The sequence below is a fragment of the Montipora foliosa genome, chromosome 14 (genome assembly GCF_036669935.1).
Source record: "Montipora foliosa isolate CH-2021 chromosome 14, ASM3666993v2, whole genome shotgun sequence".
Taxonomy (NCBI): Eukaryota; Metazoa; Cnidaria; class Anthozoa; order Scleractinia; family Acroporidae; genus Montipora; species Montipora foliosa.
Window position 1 is genome coordinate 16,483,133 of NC_090882.1, and position 17,562 is coordinate 16,500,694.

Here is a 17,562-nt window from a genome sequence, read left to right on the forward strand (position 1 = left end):
CGGAGATTAATTCAATATCCGTGGGGTATGCACATTTGTGACTACCAACAAAAAAAAGACACCTGCCCGGTTTTAAGACGTGGATGCCTTCGGCATTCCACGTAATAAGCTTATACATCGACCCAACCTGCGTTAACACCTCCAGGCGTCTTGTCTATGTTTGCGATCAACATGAAGGAAAGAGTTAATACGAAATGAGGCAATGTGTTCTGAGTAGATCTTCTGGTCATTCAATTAAGAAGTGTTCTAAGACAGTGCGAGATGTTGAGTCATTTTAAACCCAAAATCCAGTAAATTATTCTAAAAAAGCTTAGTACCTGTTTGCAAAAGAAGTGAGATTCATCATTTCCTTCACACATATGCAGAATGACTTGATTTTGATCCCTGTTTAACCATGTGACTGTAACATCTTGATTGGAGATCCAACCCACATTCACTACATAATGGTCACTACAAAACCAAAGGTAAAGGTAAAGGTACACGTTATTTAACGTCGGAAGTTCATTTACTCTCTAGAGAGTACTCTCCCAGGAAGCTGATGGTGCGCTCATTTTACCCCCCTCCTTCCATCAGTGCTCCGTTTTAAGGGTATTTAAGGCTACTTAGGCTACACTGAAAGGAAAGAAGTCGAAACAAGGATGTGAGATCCAGGGATCGAACTCGGGACCATTATGCACCAAGGCCGCACACTTGCCGACTGTGCAACCCTTGCTCCTTATTTTACAGCTTTTCAAAGATTTTAAGAAATGAGCACCACGTGTACAGCCAAGCCTTGTCTATAAGAAGGACATCATGACTGATCGAGTGACTCAGTAGTACCATTTGGTGTTTAATACGAGCAGTTGTCGTAAAAATAAAAATGATTCTTTTAACTACTGTATATAGCTTTGTCTCGAGAATGCTATAAAGCCAACCGCTGCTTTGAAAGCAACAAACACTGCAAGCAAACACCTGTGGGTAAGTGACTCTGTCCCTAATATTCAACCTGGTAATAACACAGAAATATGCCCAAATCTCAAAACTTAAAGTAACAACTTAATAAACCTTATCAAGACTTTTTTACAGTGCAATGCGCCTTACTGTGGTCACCTAAAAAGGTTTTTTTTTACAAATTATCAGCCAATCAGGGTGTGCAAATTTGATTGACAATAACGCCAACATGCAAAGTTCATACGGCTGTAAGTTGAACACCGTTGCATGGGCTGTTGAGTTGACGCATTTACACATAGTTGTCAAATGTGACAGTTTGTTGGGTGGCCACGGTAAGGCACATTGCACTGTAATAGTACCAATGTAAATGTCTTACATGTTCATGAAGCTAGCTGGTTCAGGTAGCTCAATAACTTTTTCATGTTCAAGGTCCCTAACAAACACTTTAACTGTGGGATTTGGGTATCCAGATTTGGGGTACGCAATTTTTCGAATGGTGGTGTAAGAGTCCTTGCTGCTGCCATACCACGGGAACTGATACCATGTGACTGGAGTGTCGTTAAACTGAATGTAAGCCAGGTATCTGCTATCGGGTGAAAACCAAAGGGCATGGTCTGAATTAAGCACTTCCTCTATTAACAAAAAATAAAGAAGTATATGTATTAATTAATGCAGTAAGCTGAAGTCTCATTGACGTTTATCCTAAAACGGTCATATTTTTTGAGTGCATGCATTAGATGCTTGAGTCCTAAAGCACCCCACACTAACAAGTAAAAACATCGGGCATTAGAAAGAGCAACATCTCTTAACCCATTGACAGTCCCTGGGGGTGAGATGTGACACTCATTTTAATCCAGATGTCAATGGGATTAAACTCACTTATAAACCCATTGACCCCAGGGCTTGAAATTAGCAAAAAAACCCAGTTGCAATTTTGCGACAAGATACGAAACTGTAGTCGCAATTTTGCAAAATTTAGTCGTAAAATCGACATGCTGCATTGTGTTGTCAGCTGTGTAGCAAAACAAAATATGAGCTCACAATACTTGTGTTGAAAGAAACCGCTGAAAATGGCGAATGATATCGAAGGAATGGAGTTGTGCATGTAACATTGCAGCGAAATTACGCTACAATTACGCTATCTTCAGATTGAAAGAAAACTCAAGGCGAGAGACAAAATAATTCATTTCTTCATTTTAGTAAAAAGAGCAGAAAAGTGGCAACTGCTAAGTTAAACCCTTTTGTTTGGAAAGAGCGAAGATAAAAAAAGTCGCAAATTTGCGACTTCTCCACTCGCAGATATTTTAGTCGCAAATTTGACTGTATTGATCGCAATTTCAAGCCCTGGACCCCTGAGAGTGATGCTTATTTAATAGATTTTACTCTGTATAACGCCAGACAATTTTACCCATCAATGGGGGGTATCCCAGAGCATTTGATGTGTGAATGGTTTAAGCATGTTCCCACGGAGTCCATTAATTAAGGCTCACTGAGAGTCAATGGGTTTATGGGGTCATTACGGTTTTGAAGTACAGCAAATTTCAATGATTTTCTCCCTAAAATATGGCAAAGTAATAAATTATTGATGGATACACCCCTTGACTTTTTCCTCCTATGATTGACAATTCTACTTATTAATGAAGGTTGGTTCAGGGGTCCTCTTTAACCTTTTCTCTCCTACCTGAGACAGAAATAGATTGTACTCCGTCTAGCACCAAATGACTCCACCATACATTGAATATTATTAAACTGACAAAGGTTGGATTTGAGATTAAATCTAAAACTTTATTGCTCCTTATCTCAATGTCTATCTGACTCCTAATCTTAATTGCGATAAATTAGCAGCAATAACATTTTAGGCCTAACTAGGCCTGAAACGAAAGCTTATCTCAAAATCCGTCCTTCGTTGGTAGGACAAGGTATTCTTTGTGTAGTGGGGTCATACATGGTGTTTTGGTGTCTCATTTCACGGTTTCGGTGTTTTAGTAATGTCCGGTAAAGTCATGGCAAAATACAGTGTGCACTGTACATTGCACTTAGGTGAACAATTGGTCCTGCATCCAGTCCATTATACAAGTGAAGAACAGAGCCCTTAAAATAAGCCAATCATAGACTGAGTACTACATTACATGAAAAATGTACTAAAGTGGCTTTTCCTTTTACCTTGGTACACCCAGTCAGGAATGCCATTAAATATCTTGTGTTGTATGCCGCTATCAGTTAGTCGTTTAGCATCAGCACTGGTCAGTGAATCCAAGTAATATATGTCATTTCCATAAACAAACACCTGCAAAGAAATAGTAAATAGTGTGACCACATGAAGATTTAAAATAGACTGAAGAGTGTCAAGCAGAAAAAGTCTAGAATGCTTTCACTCCAGATTTCTTCGTCGCAATTCCTTTCCACAAGCACATGGCACATATCCAATGTGGAGATTCAAATGCCTTTTTCAACATTAGTATTGGTAAAATAACTATTTTAAATCAAACAAAACATAGGCTGTACTAAAAAACTTCAACTCCCAGCAGGTAGCCAGTCCCCTACACATAATTATGAACCACATTGTAGACAAATTCCAGACCCTAAAGCAAGACAAATAGAGCTAGTGCTTTGAAACATCTGTATGCAAATTCAGAACACGTCAAAAACACTGGACCACTGTGTAGCTTTCTACAGTACTTACAGTACTGTAATTAATTACCAAATTAAGACAACCAGGTTCATCTCAGATGACTCAGACAATGAAACTCCACCTACATGTAGTTAAGTGCCATTTTGGGGTTCACATCAATAATGTAAAATAAGTATACAAACTTGTTCACTATTAATAAGCGTATAGGGGTGGTCTGTACATTTAGGGGCCACACAGGCCAGGGCTGGCGCAGTGGTGAGAGCACTCATCTTCCACAAATGTGGCCCCTCGGGGTCCAATCGAATCTCGAGTTTGACACTACACGTGGGTTGAGTTGTTGGCTCTCTACTCCATTTCAAGAGGTTCAACATTTGATTCGATTTTTCTGATTTGAGTTGATTTGTAGTCTCCCCAATTAGTAAAACACTCATGCTTGGCTAACTAACCTTGAGACTTAAATAAAATGATTATGATTATTATTATTATTATTATTATTATTACGATGTATCATCGTCATGATTCATCATCATCATCAAGAAAAACTGTGATGTCCACCTGAGTCACCGATTTGGCTACCGGGTATTAGGGGTGTAACGATTCATGTTCCTTTCGATTCGATTCGATTTCGATTATTGCCTTTTGGTTTCGATTATTTCGATTCGATTATGCAAAATATTAATGATTTTTAATTCTTGCAAGATGATACACAATGTAAACAACATACAACCCTAAACGCTCAATGTCCTTTGCAATGAAAACTCCAATAGACTTCGTTATTGCCGTTGCTCTGTTGCCCGACCGCGGCAACTTATTCTCCAGAACATCCTGAATTTTTGACTGTCCAGTTTCAGTACTGTTTTTGGTACCCGGCGAAGTTTTTGCCGTCTTTGACTGCAACACTTCTGACTTTTCATCAATGCTGTGTTGACTTTTTAAGTGTGCGCTCATGCTTGAGGTCGAACCGGCACAATACTTGAAAGTTGCCAAGCAAATTTTGCAGATGGTTTTAGACTTGTCTGTTGTTCCGTCTTCAGTCGGAAAATCATAACATTTCTACACTGCGGATCGAAAAGAAGCAGGCGGATTCACAATCGCTTGGTCATTCGTCGCCATGTTTGAGAACGTGACAATGAACACGCACATGGTTTGCCTTATTGGAAATTCTCAAGGGGTGGTAGAGGGGCAACATTTTTACCAAGCAACATGGCGCAAGAACTGCAAGTTAGTGTCTTTGATCGATTGTCAATGAAAAACGCACATCTTATTGAGATCTGGATTCTAAGTTTACAATATAATGACTCACTGAGGGCACTTTTGGAAAGGTATGCAAAAAATCGAACCAAAATCGAAACGTGGAATCAAATAATCGTGAATCGAACCGAACAGTCATAATCGCGATTAATCGAGAATTCGATTAATCGTTACACCCCTACTGGGTATGTGGACTTGCTACCTTTAAGTTTATATTTACAGTAAAAAGTCATTTCCTCTACCTACCAGGCAATTTTTCTTCTGACCCCATGCAGCATATTGTATTTTTGAGGGGTCCTCCTCAGGCACTCCAGGCTTTATTTGGATTGATAACCTGCAAAAAAAAGATTAACAGTTTTTCCACTGAAGTTCAGTGAATGCATGCAGATAGAACAATTGGGTGATAAGCGCCTACAAGCAACTGCAAAAAGAGTTGAGACACTCACTGTTACTAACTGTACAATGCGTGTCACTCAAGTCAGGACATCCGCAACACCCCCCCCCCCCCCCCAAGCAAAGTTGTTTCCATCTCTACTTGGCATTCAAACGAAAGGGTGTCAACATTGAAAAAGGGGGGATGGGAGGGAGGGGCCTTGGGACTTTTCTTATGAACTGGAAGAGGGGTTTTAGGAAGAAGAGGTGAATTTTTTGATTCCGTGTCGCAACCTTTTGTAGAAGAAATGAAACTGATGACAGCCAAGAATACCAATGAGATTGCCAATTATGAATAATAATCTTGGAAGAGAATTTACTGTAAGAGCATCACAAAAAAACTAGGCACACATTGCATACGTGTGGTAGTGCAGTAACTTGACACAGTGTTTTATTCCATAACTGTCAAGTGAGCTGCATTTGGTTTTCCAGGAGATTCAAGTTGCCTTTGCATAAGATGTAGCTCAGAATCTAATAGTACATTGTAATATTGTTTCGGTATTGTGTTAAGTGGTATTATGGCGCTATGGTAGATGTCTTGGGTAAATAGCCCCCTGAGAAGACATGCAGTTACTAGTAAAATACTAAACCCAGTAAAATTGAAGAAAATAGAAGGGAATCGAGAAATATTGGCTTCAAAGCAGACGTGAAGTTTGCTTCAACTTCTTTTTCACAACAAGTTTAAGAGTGTTCCCTGCACATCTGACAGCTTTCCATGACAAAAGTTCAAAACAAATATTGCTGGAAAAGTAAATATTATTAAATATTGATACACAGTTTTTAGGAAGTGCTGATCCAGGAAAAAGATACCATCAGCAACAAAATTTGCGACATGAAAACAACTTAAATTTCGTGCCACGAGTATAAAAAGTTACCATCAGTGAAAAAAACTTTGGGAGATTTTTGCTATGTTCAATTTATTTTTCTATTGTACTTTTGGCTGCAAAAATAAATGGAAAAATCCAAAGTGACGTTGATTTCAACGGGCACCTGTGACCAAGGATACATAGATCTGTGACAAAATGACAACCGGAAACCGAGTTTTTGTATTATTTTGCTACCTTGTTTGTTTTTCTTTCAAAAGTTATAAATGTGCAAATTCAACACAAAGATCACAGTCGTCTAACTCTTGAGGTTGACCATTGTTTCTGAAAAATCAAAAATTCACTCTCCTAGACGAGGCTATTTATCATCAGGTAATTCCATTGTTTCGGAAATAGAAGCTGCATGCTTTGTTATTCATCAGCGTCACAAATTCTTGACCTGGTGACATACATGAAGTGCACTACCACAAAAACTGTTCATAAGCAACATAATTTATGCATGTTGGAGTCAAATAAATACATTCAAATATTTTGTGAGGGTTGTCCAATACACCCAATCTCACTTGGATCGTGGTGGGTGGACTCGATCCAATTGATTTGTTTCTTCCCATCAATCTGACGGGAGACAACTCAACCCATCTCTCCAAAAGTTGGTCTGTCTCATGGGAGACTTAGAAAATTCCGCAAGAATGGCTCATAGGGAGGATACAAAATGTTGGCTGATCGTCTCAAGTCGGGTGGTCGATCGGAGTCAACCCAACTCGGATCGACAGGTTGACTCAAGTCGATTGGATGGAGTTGATCCATCAAGATTTTCTGCACTCTCTATGTGTGTGTTGTCTTTGTCACTTATGACCTAACTTCTGGTGAGACAGATCAAAATTCGTAAAGACGAGTTGAGTCGAGTCGACCCAACTCGGATGGTACAGAAACTGTCATGTTTGGTGCCTGCTTTAAGAACGAGGAAGCTTTGTTACTTTTTCTTTTGTGCGACCTGACTTTCGGTGACACAACCCGTATAATTTAGCCAAGACCTTTATTTCTTATAATCTGTGTAATTATAGGAAATAAGGGAAATGTTAATTTAAATATAAAAACCAACTTTATTCATTTAATTCAATAAAAGGGAAGGATATCAGAGATTATTAAATTCTCAACCTCGGATAATGCAATACTCGTGCTCTGATTGGTTCACTCAATCTTGGTTATCAGCTCATATACCTTAGTTTGACCTTATATGGTAAATGATTGCGCTTAGCGTTGCTAAACTAAAAACGTTTACCCCAGAAAGCGAAATTTCTTTTGGTATAAAGCAAAAGAAAAACGTTTTTGTGGGAAGTTTAGATCACTTTCGAAGCTTAGAGATACATGAAAAGGTAAGAAATGTTTTTGTGATGAGCCTGCGTCTGTCTGACCACGAGGTATTACACAACATCGCATCTTCATCAACTTTTTTCGATTTCGCTAGGATTTTCTCGCTTTTTTCGCTTGTATTTCGTACTTCTAAACTTTTGGAGTTTAAGGAATTTAAAAAAACAATTATTCCATTCGCGCTTGTTGGATATGAGAGTGGTTATAGCCAACTTGGCGCTACGCGCCTCGTTGGCTATTTACCATCTCATATCCAACGCGCGCTCATGGAATAATTGTTAATTATCCCTATGGAGGGTATCCACCCGTAGCCGGATGTAATTCACTGAGAGTCGATTTTGATGAGGGAGAAAAACAGGACTACCCAATGAAAAACCCCCGGATTCAGATTGAGATCGACTAAAACTCAGCCCACATACGACCCGAGGCCATGCAGGGTTGAACCAGGGTCACAGAGGTAGGAGGCACTGATAACCGCTAAACCACCCTGATTCCCCACAAATAAGAACTGATAAAGGTTATGTACTACGCAATAAGAAACACAAAACTCTGCTAAATAAGTAAGAGTTCATAAGATGCTGATTTAACAATTTCCTTATCATTATATCGTATACAGACTGAGATATTATTACATACCTCTTACTGATATCGTAAACATGATACTCGGCGAAGAAGGAATACCTATATTGCTGGTAAAAACAAGGTTAACAAAAATTAATGATAAAAATACCAGCAACTCTTGCAACTAAAGTACAAAAATTATTTTTTTAACATTTTATAACTAAGAAGTCTAAGTCTGAATCCCATGACCTGTTTTATAAAAGCACAGTCCAAAATACAATTAAACGTTGTTGATGCCTTCTGGGTCTTCAAGTAACGTTTAAAAAACAAGAAGCAGTGTTTTATCGGGTTTAAAACACAAGGCGTAGCCGAGTGTTTTAGACCCAATAAAATACCTGCTGCGAGTTTTTTGAACAGCACAAAAAACATTCCACCAAAAACGTGTCCCTCGGGAGTCCGAACAAAGGTTCCCAAATTGTGAGAGGAAGATATTAGCACACAAGAAAAACAAGTGGACCTCAAAAGCAGTATGGTAATTTCAAAAGCATGTTTTTTTCCTTCAGTTCTTTCTTTAATTTGTTGGAGTCGATGATTGAAGAAGGTTGGTTGAAAATGCTCCATAAGAGAAAGTTCAGAACATTGAAAACTGCTAATGAAGAAAAAGCCTTGTTGGAAAAATCCTTTCCAAAATCAAGTGAAGTGAAGCTGTTAGTCTCTCCCCTTTGGGCTTTTCAGGACTAATTTACAATGTTTGGTGGGGGACTTTAAAACTAGACTGCTTGTTACGCAGTTTACAATTAATTGTAGGAGGTGAAAGATGCCCCTGTCCAGATAAAGTCAGACCGCAAAGATGATATATGTCACAAATTGGTCTTTTAATGTTTTCGCACATTGGCAAAATGCAAGGCTGAACAAACAAGCGGCTAGGGAATAAGCAGGGTTCGACATAGAACTGGTCAGGACAAAACATTGTTAACATGACAGCAGAGTTGATGACTTTTTAGGTTGAAAAAATTTGTTAAAAGAAGTTTGCAAGGAGGATGGAAGTTTGCAATGGCTGAAATTTCGATGAAAAATTAATGATAAGGACTATTTCACAAAAGATCACAAGTGATCTTTATACAAAGATTGTTTTATTTGAGAATAAGCGTTACATTAATTACATTGTTTGCACATTCAGCCCGCTCTCCCCTGGGACTGAAATCAAACCACCACCAGGCTTTTCAGAATGATCATGGACTACCAGGTATAAAGGTTCATACGGTGAGTCAAGTGACTTTTTATTGATGTTTTGATAGGCTGTTAGGATCATGAATTATTAAAGAGTTTTTGAAGCACTTCAAAGCACGTAGGTGACTTCCTTTTTTTCCCTTTTTTGTCAGTATTCACAAGTTTGAAAAGTTCTTTTGCCTGTTTTGCAGAAGAAAGGATAACACTGCTAAAGCTGAGCCCCTTGAATTACATTGAATGCAATCAATTTACTTACCTGTTTCTGTTTTTTTGTGAACAAAATATATTTCCCGTCGGGTGAAAACCAATGTGATTCCATTTCCAGTTTCTTCTGAAAATGTGGTTATTTACCAGAAGAAAATTAACTTGAAATTGATTGCTGACTTACTGTACATGTGTTGTTGCCACTAACACAGTAAAATGATGATCCAGTTTATTTTACTTAATTTGGACTACGTTACTGCGCAGCAATGACAATTAAGTTTTCACTATCTGCCAAGTTTCACTATTAAACCACATGCCAAAAATACTCTAACTATTAGTACAGTTAAACCTCCAACAATATTATTTGTCTGGACTGGCATGGTGACAAAGGTAAATAGTCAAGACAATCAGGATCAGTCAACCATATCATCAATAAAATATTGATGACATAAAAACCAAACTAATAGTCAACTGAATGAAAACCAGATTTCATTATTATTATTATAATAGTAAACCTGAAATTACTTTTTGGAAATCATGCAACTTCATGCAGAACTTCAGAATTCAAGTTCACACACAAAAAAAACTTGCTTAACCCTTTGGCGTCCAAACCGGCCACTGACTTAGTATTTTACTCCGGCTAACGCCAGACGATTTTACTTGTCAATGACGAACCCCTGGGAGTCAATGGGTTAATCACTCACTGAAAAACTATGTTCCCATTAACCCATTTAAACCTAAAGCCTCCCCAATAGGTAAGTAAAATCATCTGGCATGAGATAGAGTAGGATCTATTAAGTGTCACTCTCAGGGGTCAATGGGTTAACCCACTCTCAGGTGGGGAAGGGATGAATCAGAAAGTGGTTGCTTTAAATAAAACTATAGCATGCTCATCTGACAAAGATGATTGTCTTGCAATTGCCCTTTTCACGGTTAGTTTTTCTATTTTGCATTACAATGTAATCTTACGTGGATGTGAGGCAATTTCGGGTTAAAACTAGCAAAAATAATAGCCCGAAATTGCCTCACATACGTGCTAGATTATATTTTAATGCAGATGAGAAAAACTAACCGTGAAAAGGGCTATTTAGCTGCAAAGATGACCAGATGAAAAGTCTGCCTGGGTAATTAACTAATAATATTTAATTACTTCTGTATTATAAGAACAAGAAAAATCAGTTCAGTTTTCAGTCAATGGCTGTTGAAATACATGTAGGACCTGGCCAGTTAATTAATAATACAAAGTCATGTACAAGCATGCATGACAGTAATGTGCAACGGAGAAAAACTCTCCACTAACATGTTATTATTAAGTCTGCTTGACAGCAGCTCTGAAATTACTTTATTCTTTCAACATTATACATGATACTATATATTCAACCCATGCCATTACACACCTTATCATCAGCACTTAGCAACAGCTGTGATGTATTCTTTTTCAGATCAACTAGTTCCAGGCCATGCACACTAGATGTTATATATTCGTCATCTAAAATGAAAAACCACATAACATCGATCAAAATGCCTTCAGTACTTTACCTTTTGTTTAATGATCAAACTTACATGTAGTCAGGTAAAGGTAGAATATATTGCAATTTTTCTGTTGAGCTGGTGGGAATGGGAGTGGAAAGGATAACTATTCCAATCTGCACCTCTCAAAACTAATAATTTTATAGCACATAAAAGTCACTGTTATATAGCTGGAATTTTTCCCCCTACAGCGCACGTTCATTGCTTACTTTGAGGGCTCATGACATCTAACTAAACTGTTTCCAGCTAAAAGTCTCTCAGCAGGAAACATTGCAAAATCTATGACGTCAGAGGGTTAAAGCAGTGCACTGACCACTACCGTTGGTTGTAATCTTACAGTGAATTTCCATTATTATTAATTTAAGGACGGTACCTACATGTAACTATTGTAACAGTTATTGCGCATACGTTCTGCGCATATTCAGATACTCGGGCTTCCTATTGGTGATGCTTACCAATACAGGGACATTTTTGTGCAGTTTAAAAATATGCAGAGATTAAGTAGATCTTCGTAAGTACACTGTACTCTTGGCATACAAAAAGAAGATTGGAGGTGACCATGAATTCTTCAGAGATAATTTATCTTCAATTTGAGAAAGAACGGCATAAATTGCTTTGTATTTTAGATCTTTTTACAAATATTGTTCATGAAGTATAATGAAAAATGGGTGGTTACCCCCTATTTTTCTTTTTGGATTTCAATAACACTTGTTAAAATCTACCTTTCCTGCACTTATGAAGCTGGACAAAGATACATTTGAATTAGTAGGCACCATCCTTAAACATCGGCTGTAATTCAGTGTTTTGCTTAAGTTTTTGTACATTTTAGTATGCTTTAGTTTACCTTTTTGTACATTTTGAGCATTATATTATTTTGCGCTCTTATTCGCTTGCGTGTAATTTATCAATAAACTTTCCATTGGTTTTCACATTGCATCTTCCTAAATTCCTAATGTCTCTATATTGTGCTTAGCAAATCACTTAAGGTCCCTAGGAAAACAGTTAAATTTTGTTTCCCAAGGGACCAGTCAAAGTGTTAACTTTATTATTACCAGTAATTTATGAGGGAGAGAGCCAACAGAAAAAAACTATTTACTTTGTACCTCTGAACATTAAAATGCCTACACAGTTAAACATTTAACAATATTACTTGCTTTAACGAAGGTTACATGTTTAAAATGAGACAATTCACTCCGATCAATTGCAAAGGCCTAACGCTCAAAATGCCAGCCATGTTATATCTTTTCACAGTGGCAATTAGACTTTTATCAACTCGTTTAACACTTTGACGTCCAAACCGGCCTAAACCAGCCAGACTTAGTATTTTACTCTGTCTAACGCCAGACGATTTTACTGGTCAATGGGTTAATAAAACCAAATTTTCAAGTTTAAAGACTGCATATACTCTGTATCTCTTAATTTACTACAGAATGCCCATTCTGTATCTTAATTATTAATAACCTTTGACCCATTCACTCCTCAGGCACCACAGGAGGTCACCAGTTGACAAGTAAAATCATCTTGCGTTACACAGAGTAAACTCTATTGAGTCTCACTCCCAGGGGTCAATGGGTTAATAATAATAATAAGAATAATAATAATAATAATAATAATAATAATAATAATAATAATAATAAGTACTATATCACATTTATTTCAGAAGTCAGATCATACAATATTCCCTTACAGAAGTAAATTATGCATACAGATCTCCCACTTAAAATGACGACCTATTACTTAGAATTTTGAAGACATGAAGGTATGCTAAATGAAGATATTCTCAAAATCAATCTGAAACAAACCTGAAAACCAATGGCAAGAGTACCCTCGAGCTGAGAAATCTCCACTAAATATATCATTAAATGAAAATCTTTCTGACTTGTCCCGTGCTACTCTCCCGGAAAATGATCCAGCTTTTCCTGATAGAAAAAAGTCATAGATAATTAATAACAAAATGTTATGTGAGTCCAGAATTTTGGAAATTTGAATCAAGTAAAAGATAAACATGTGCAGGTTTGTGTGAGTACTTTGAATTCTTTAAATAGTAAGAAGAGAAAACATTTTTCCGTGAACATTAAAAAATTAACTAACCGACATGAGCATATGATGAAATAATAATTATAGTCCATTTTACAGTTGTGTGCTTAGTTACCTGGCCTATGAATGAAAGTGAGGCTGGAGTTGACCTTGTTTTGATAGAAACCTCACTGCCTAATTCTTATGTAAATTCTTACTAATTAGCATGACAACAACATCATTAACATAAGAAAAGGAGGGAGGTCTGTATCCTAACAGGGTCAACACCAGCCTCAATTTCATTTAAAGGCCAGGTAACTAAGCACACAACTGTAAAGAGGTCTATTGTACTTCAATTTTTGTACATTTTAGACAGCTTTTTGAAAGATCTTGAAGCTTGTATTGAAATGTATTTGGAAGCGCTGAAGGAGAACTTGGTCAGGCGTGTAATCATATTAAGCTTCACTTACAATATTAAATATAACTGCATGGACAAAATTTGTATCACATTAAATACAGAGTCCCAATATTTTTTTAAGGACAAAAACCCTGTCAAGTCAGTGACAAAACTTAAAGGCCCATCTTGATCAACTGGCAGGCTTTTCAAACATTAGTTTTTGTTGTGGAAATTCACATTGCTTATTGCAGCAATCAGATTGAATGAATTTCAGCTTTGGCAGGACTTTCATAATGTGAAGATTGTACTACGGCACGCATTACTCACGTTCAAAACTAACCAATTGGACATCAGAGGGTTGGATCCAGGGAAAAGTGACGTCAAAGGCTCACTACCTTAAAATTTCAGCGTGTGAATGCAGCTTATTATATATGCAAAACAAGAGTTTAAAAGAATGAAAGCCCAAAACTCCTGTGCTGCATATTAATTCTGCAGCATACACACACATTGCATTCTTAAACTGGTGAGCTTTTGACGTCATTTTCTCCTCGATCCAGCTCTCTCAAGAACTTAAAGTTAGTAATGCCGAACCATGAACTAGGAAAATTCTAGTTGAAATAAACAGGTGTCTTTTTGAAATCAAGTCTTGAAACTTTGGTCGCTTAGCTTTAGCATTTAGTTAAATTTAAATTAAACATAGCTTTGAAATCCAAAGAAAAACAAGAATTGTTTTTTTGGTCACAGGGCCGGGGACCTTTAAGGAAAAGTTTAATTAAGACTAACAAAAGCTATGAATTTTAACGTTTGCGTGATAACTAGCCCAGACGTCAGAGGTTCTCCTTTGCACAATATATTAACAACCATTAATCACTGCAAAAAAGAAATCGAAGACGGCCAAGAATTTAATGAGATGTTTTGTAAGCACTCTTAGGACTCTACTAATTTAATAAGCTGTGAGCACAAATGGTCTCTGACTCAGCCACAAACTATTAAAGACAGACAGAATGTAAAATATTTCTTATGTTTGTGGTTTAATGCTTGTTCTTTGCTAATGGCAAAGCTGTGAATCTTACTTGTTCGTCCAATTTAAACTTATGATATAAAAACCAATATGCAAAACCTTCCCCACCAATTAATTGCTGTAAAGAGCATTTAACCGGAAAATGCATTCAACTGTGTATTGTAATCTTAGTGTCAGTATAATTCACCTTTGTTAATCAAATTCTCTTCCCAAACATCCTAGCCTACTGTAATAAAATAAATAATAAACACTGTTCAAATCTCTAACGACTGAACGACAAATGAAAGGTTGTTTTTCAAAGTATTCTACCTAAGTGCTACATTGATTTAATTAATGAAGACAGCTGAAAAACTCTTTCAAAAGAGAAAATCAAAACGACAAAACCATTTATTTATAAATCCACCCTAAACTTATTGGCAAGGCTATTTTCTAAGGGCATAAATCTTCAAAACACAAATCTGTATGTTGAAGATGAAATGGATTTTCACATCACGCAAATAAATGTAATTATCCAAAACATTTTAACATCCTTATTTAACTTTAACAAGTTTGATACGGTAATAGTTATTCCATGAAAACCATAACGCTAAATATTACATACAGAGGAGTCAGATAATAAAATGGCTTCTCCCGGGAAAGCCTTCATTTAGCTGGTGTTTCTGTCAATATCCCGCTGTTTACAGTTAAAGGTCAACAGGAAACTTTACAGGAAAAACAAAATGTTCACGGAATGGAAAAAACCTTCGAGTCAGATAAAAAAATCTTCATGGACAAAGAAATTTCCTCTCTTTCAAAGTGCGCTTTCCTTAAAAAATATTACGAAGTCTCCCGATGTAGAAATAAGTGTCAAAACTAATCTAAACGGGTCGCTAATTTTCATGAAGATTCTTGTCAAATCGACGCCTAAAAGCGATCGATCACCTTGTTGTGATTTAAGCTCATAGTTATTTTTAGGCGATAAACCGCAGATTCGCCTCCTTTAAATATGAACTCATCTGAAACTCCCGAGTACAAGGAAATTGGAAGGGCTTCTCGAACTGAAGTACTAAGTCTTCTACAAGCACAGCTGTCCTTCCTCAACGTAAACACAGACGGTGGTGTTAACATGTTCAAAACAGTCTATAATTTTGACAATAAGAACAAGAAAGAGCCATTCCTTACCAGAATACAAAGTTATCATCACTGTTGAAACCACAATAGCTGCTGCCACGACCGTGACCCCAAAGAAAATCACCAAACTCTTTTTGTTGAGACGCGAAGTACTCGAGGTTATTTTCTCTTCCTCATTCATCAAATGGACTTCTTCGCTCGAGTCGCCTTTACTCGCAGAGTACCGAGTTGCCATTTCTTAATCTTCGGTGAGATATTCTCTTCCTACACACCCATTATAATTCCATTTAGGAAAGCAAGATAAATATAGGGTATATTCATCTGATATTCACCTCCCAACGACCATCCCAACAAATTAATGAATTAGGAAAAATTATCGTTGTTTATTGAGCCCGCGGAAAAAAAGTCAGCAAACATTCCTGCAAAACCTGCATAATTATGAAAAATTATGTTGGTTTGCAGAGGGGAGCCATGTTGGATGGCAATACAATACGATTTCTTTTCGTTGAATTTGTTAATCTTTCCAATCTTTTGTCACGCTCACCAACGACGAAACTCAACTGTTAGAGGGCTGTACAGGCCTGCAAATGATCCCAGCCTCTGGAAATGATCCCCTGACCGCAAATTAATTATCCCCAGGCCGGAAATGATCTCAAGAAATGATACCCCAAAAAATCAGGAATGGTGTGGACTCCATGAAAAGTCCAAGTATATATGAGGAAACTACAAAATCCCTTGGCATAAAATAAAAAACGGTAAACATGCTGTGCCAAATAACGCAATTAGCATAATAGTTTAATTTTAATCTTCCTCTTTCTTTTCTTAAAACTTTAAAAAGTCGTAAGTGGCCCGATCTTTAATTTTCTTGTGCTCGCAACCTAAAGAGTATTAAAATTCTAGTCTTCTCTTGTTCTCATTTGATCTTACATTTCAAAGACAAACCAAAATAAATAAACAAACAAAACGAAATTTCAATGCACGCTTCTGTTATGTAGTGGGCAATTTGTCAGTAGAAGGTCTGTTCCGGGTTAACTGGTTTTTTTAAGGTGTGTTTTAAAATTTACTTCGTTTTGTTAGCTCTATTTAAAAAATCAAAAGTATCGCGCAATTCCTACACGTTGTAATTATCGTAGAATAAACAAAATGTATACATGTTACAGTTAACAGGAAAATTGTTCTGTTGCACTGAAATGCTTCAAAGTAACTTTTAAAGTTGAAAAATTTACATGCTAAAAGTTTAAATATACGGACTGTCGCGTTATAAGGAAAAAAATATGTTTAGTTTAAACCCTCTTTCTAGGTTCAGAGAGCCTGAACAGGTAATTTGCAAATATAAATCTCAGTATTCTCTTATTTACATTATACCGTTTCTTTGACAAGAAATTTGCCACGAGGATAAACGCGAAAAAAAGCACTACCATTTGATGAGGGTCAGTCTCGTGCTTCTCAAGTTGGCTCGTTCATGCTCGAAAAGAATTCTGGGTAATTCTGCCATTCGGAGACAAGGAAAGCCCCGCGATTTTCATTTCATTCATTTTTTTATAAGTGTCGGGTCATCCAGTCCTACCAGCAAAATACAGCGCCGACTGAATTTTTAAGGTTTCAAAACTTGCCCAAATTGTATCGGTAGGTCCTGGAATTCGTCCACAGAAAGGTTAGAGAGACAACTTCACTCGTGAACCGCCGTGTTTACAACAGAGCATTTTAGGCGTCCCAGTCTGCATGAAACCATTTCTCACCTCTGCCTCGAGAAGACCAGACACGCACGGTTCTTACGTTACGTTTATGCCTGTAGAATCAACTGAAATCTCAATTCCTTGTAAAAAGTTAACCAGCATCTTAATTTTTTTGGTAGGCTAAGTATCGAAGAGCCTGAACATTTACGCATGCGCTGACGGAATGTTTGAACAAGAGAGAAAAATGCAGTACCTCCAGACGAGGCGCTGGAGCGTCGTACCAAACGAGTCATCCCGGGATTTCGGCCCGTGCGATCGCTTTTGGACGCAGTTGGCCCTTCGCTGCTTTCTGCTACCGACCTTGCCTCCCGGTACGG

The 17,562-nt window shown here is 37.3% G+C and overlaps 1 protein-coding gene across 1 annotated transcript in view; it reads right to left on the reverse strand.

Moving 5' to 3' along the window:
- Nucleotides 1–15,885, reverse strand: part of LOC137985671 (prolyl endopeptidase FAP-like) — a 33,229-nt gene extending 17,344 nt beyond the window's left edge. Inside the window, exons 1-9 of the mRNA XM_068833331.1 lie at nt 15,561–15,885; nt 12,768–12,884; nt 10,833–10,924; nt 9,488–9,562; nt 8,077–8,129; nt 5,060–5,147; nt 3,094–3,217; nt 1,307–1,562; nt 318–450 (exon numbers count right to left, since the gene is read on the reverse strand). Coding sequence (XP_068689432.1) covers nt 318–450; nt 1,307–1,562; nt 3,094–3,217; nt 5,060–5,147; nt 8,077–8,129; nt 9,488–9,562; nt 10,833–10,924; nt 12,768–12,884; nt 15,561–15,744 — 1,122 coding nt within the window. The 5' untranslated portion in view covers nt 15,745–15,885. The remainder of the gene's footprint in view (nt 1–317; nt 451–1,306; nt 1,563–3,093; nt 3,218–5,059; nt 5,148–8,076; nt 8,130–9,487; nt 9,563–10,832; nt 10,925–12,767; nt 12,885–15,560) is intronic.
- Nucleotides 15,886–17,562: the final 1,677 nt, after the last annotated feature.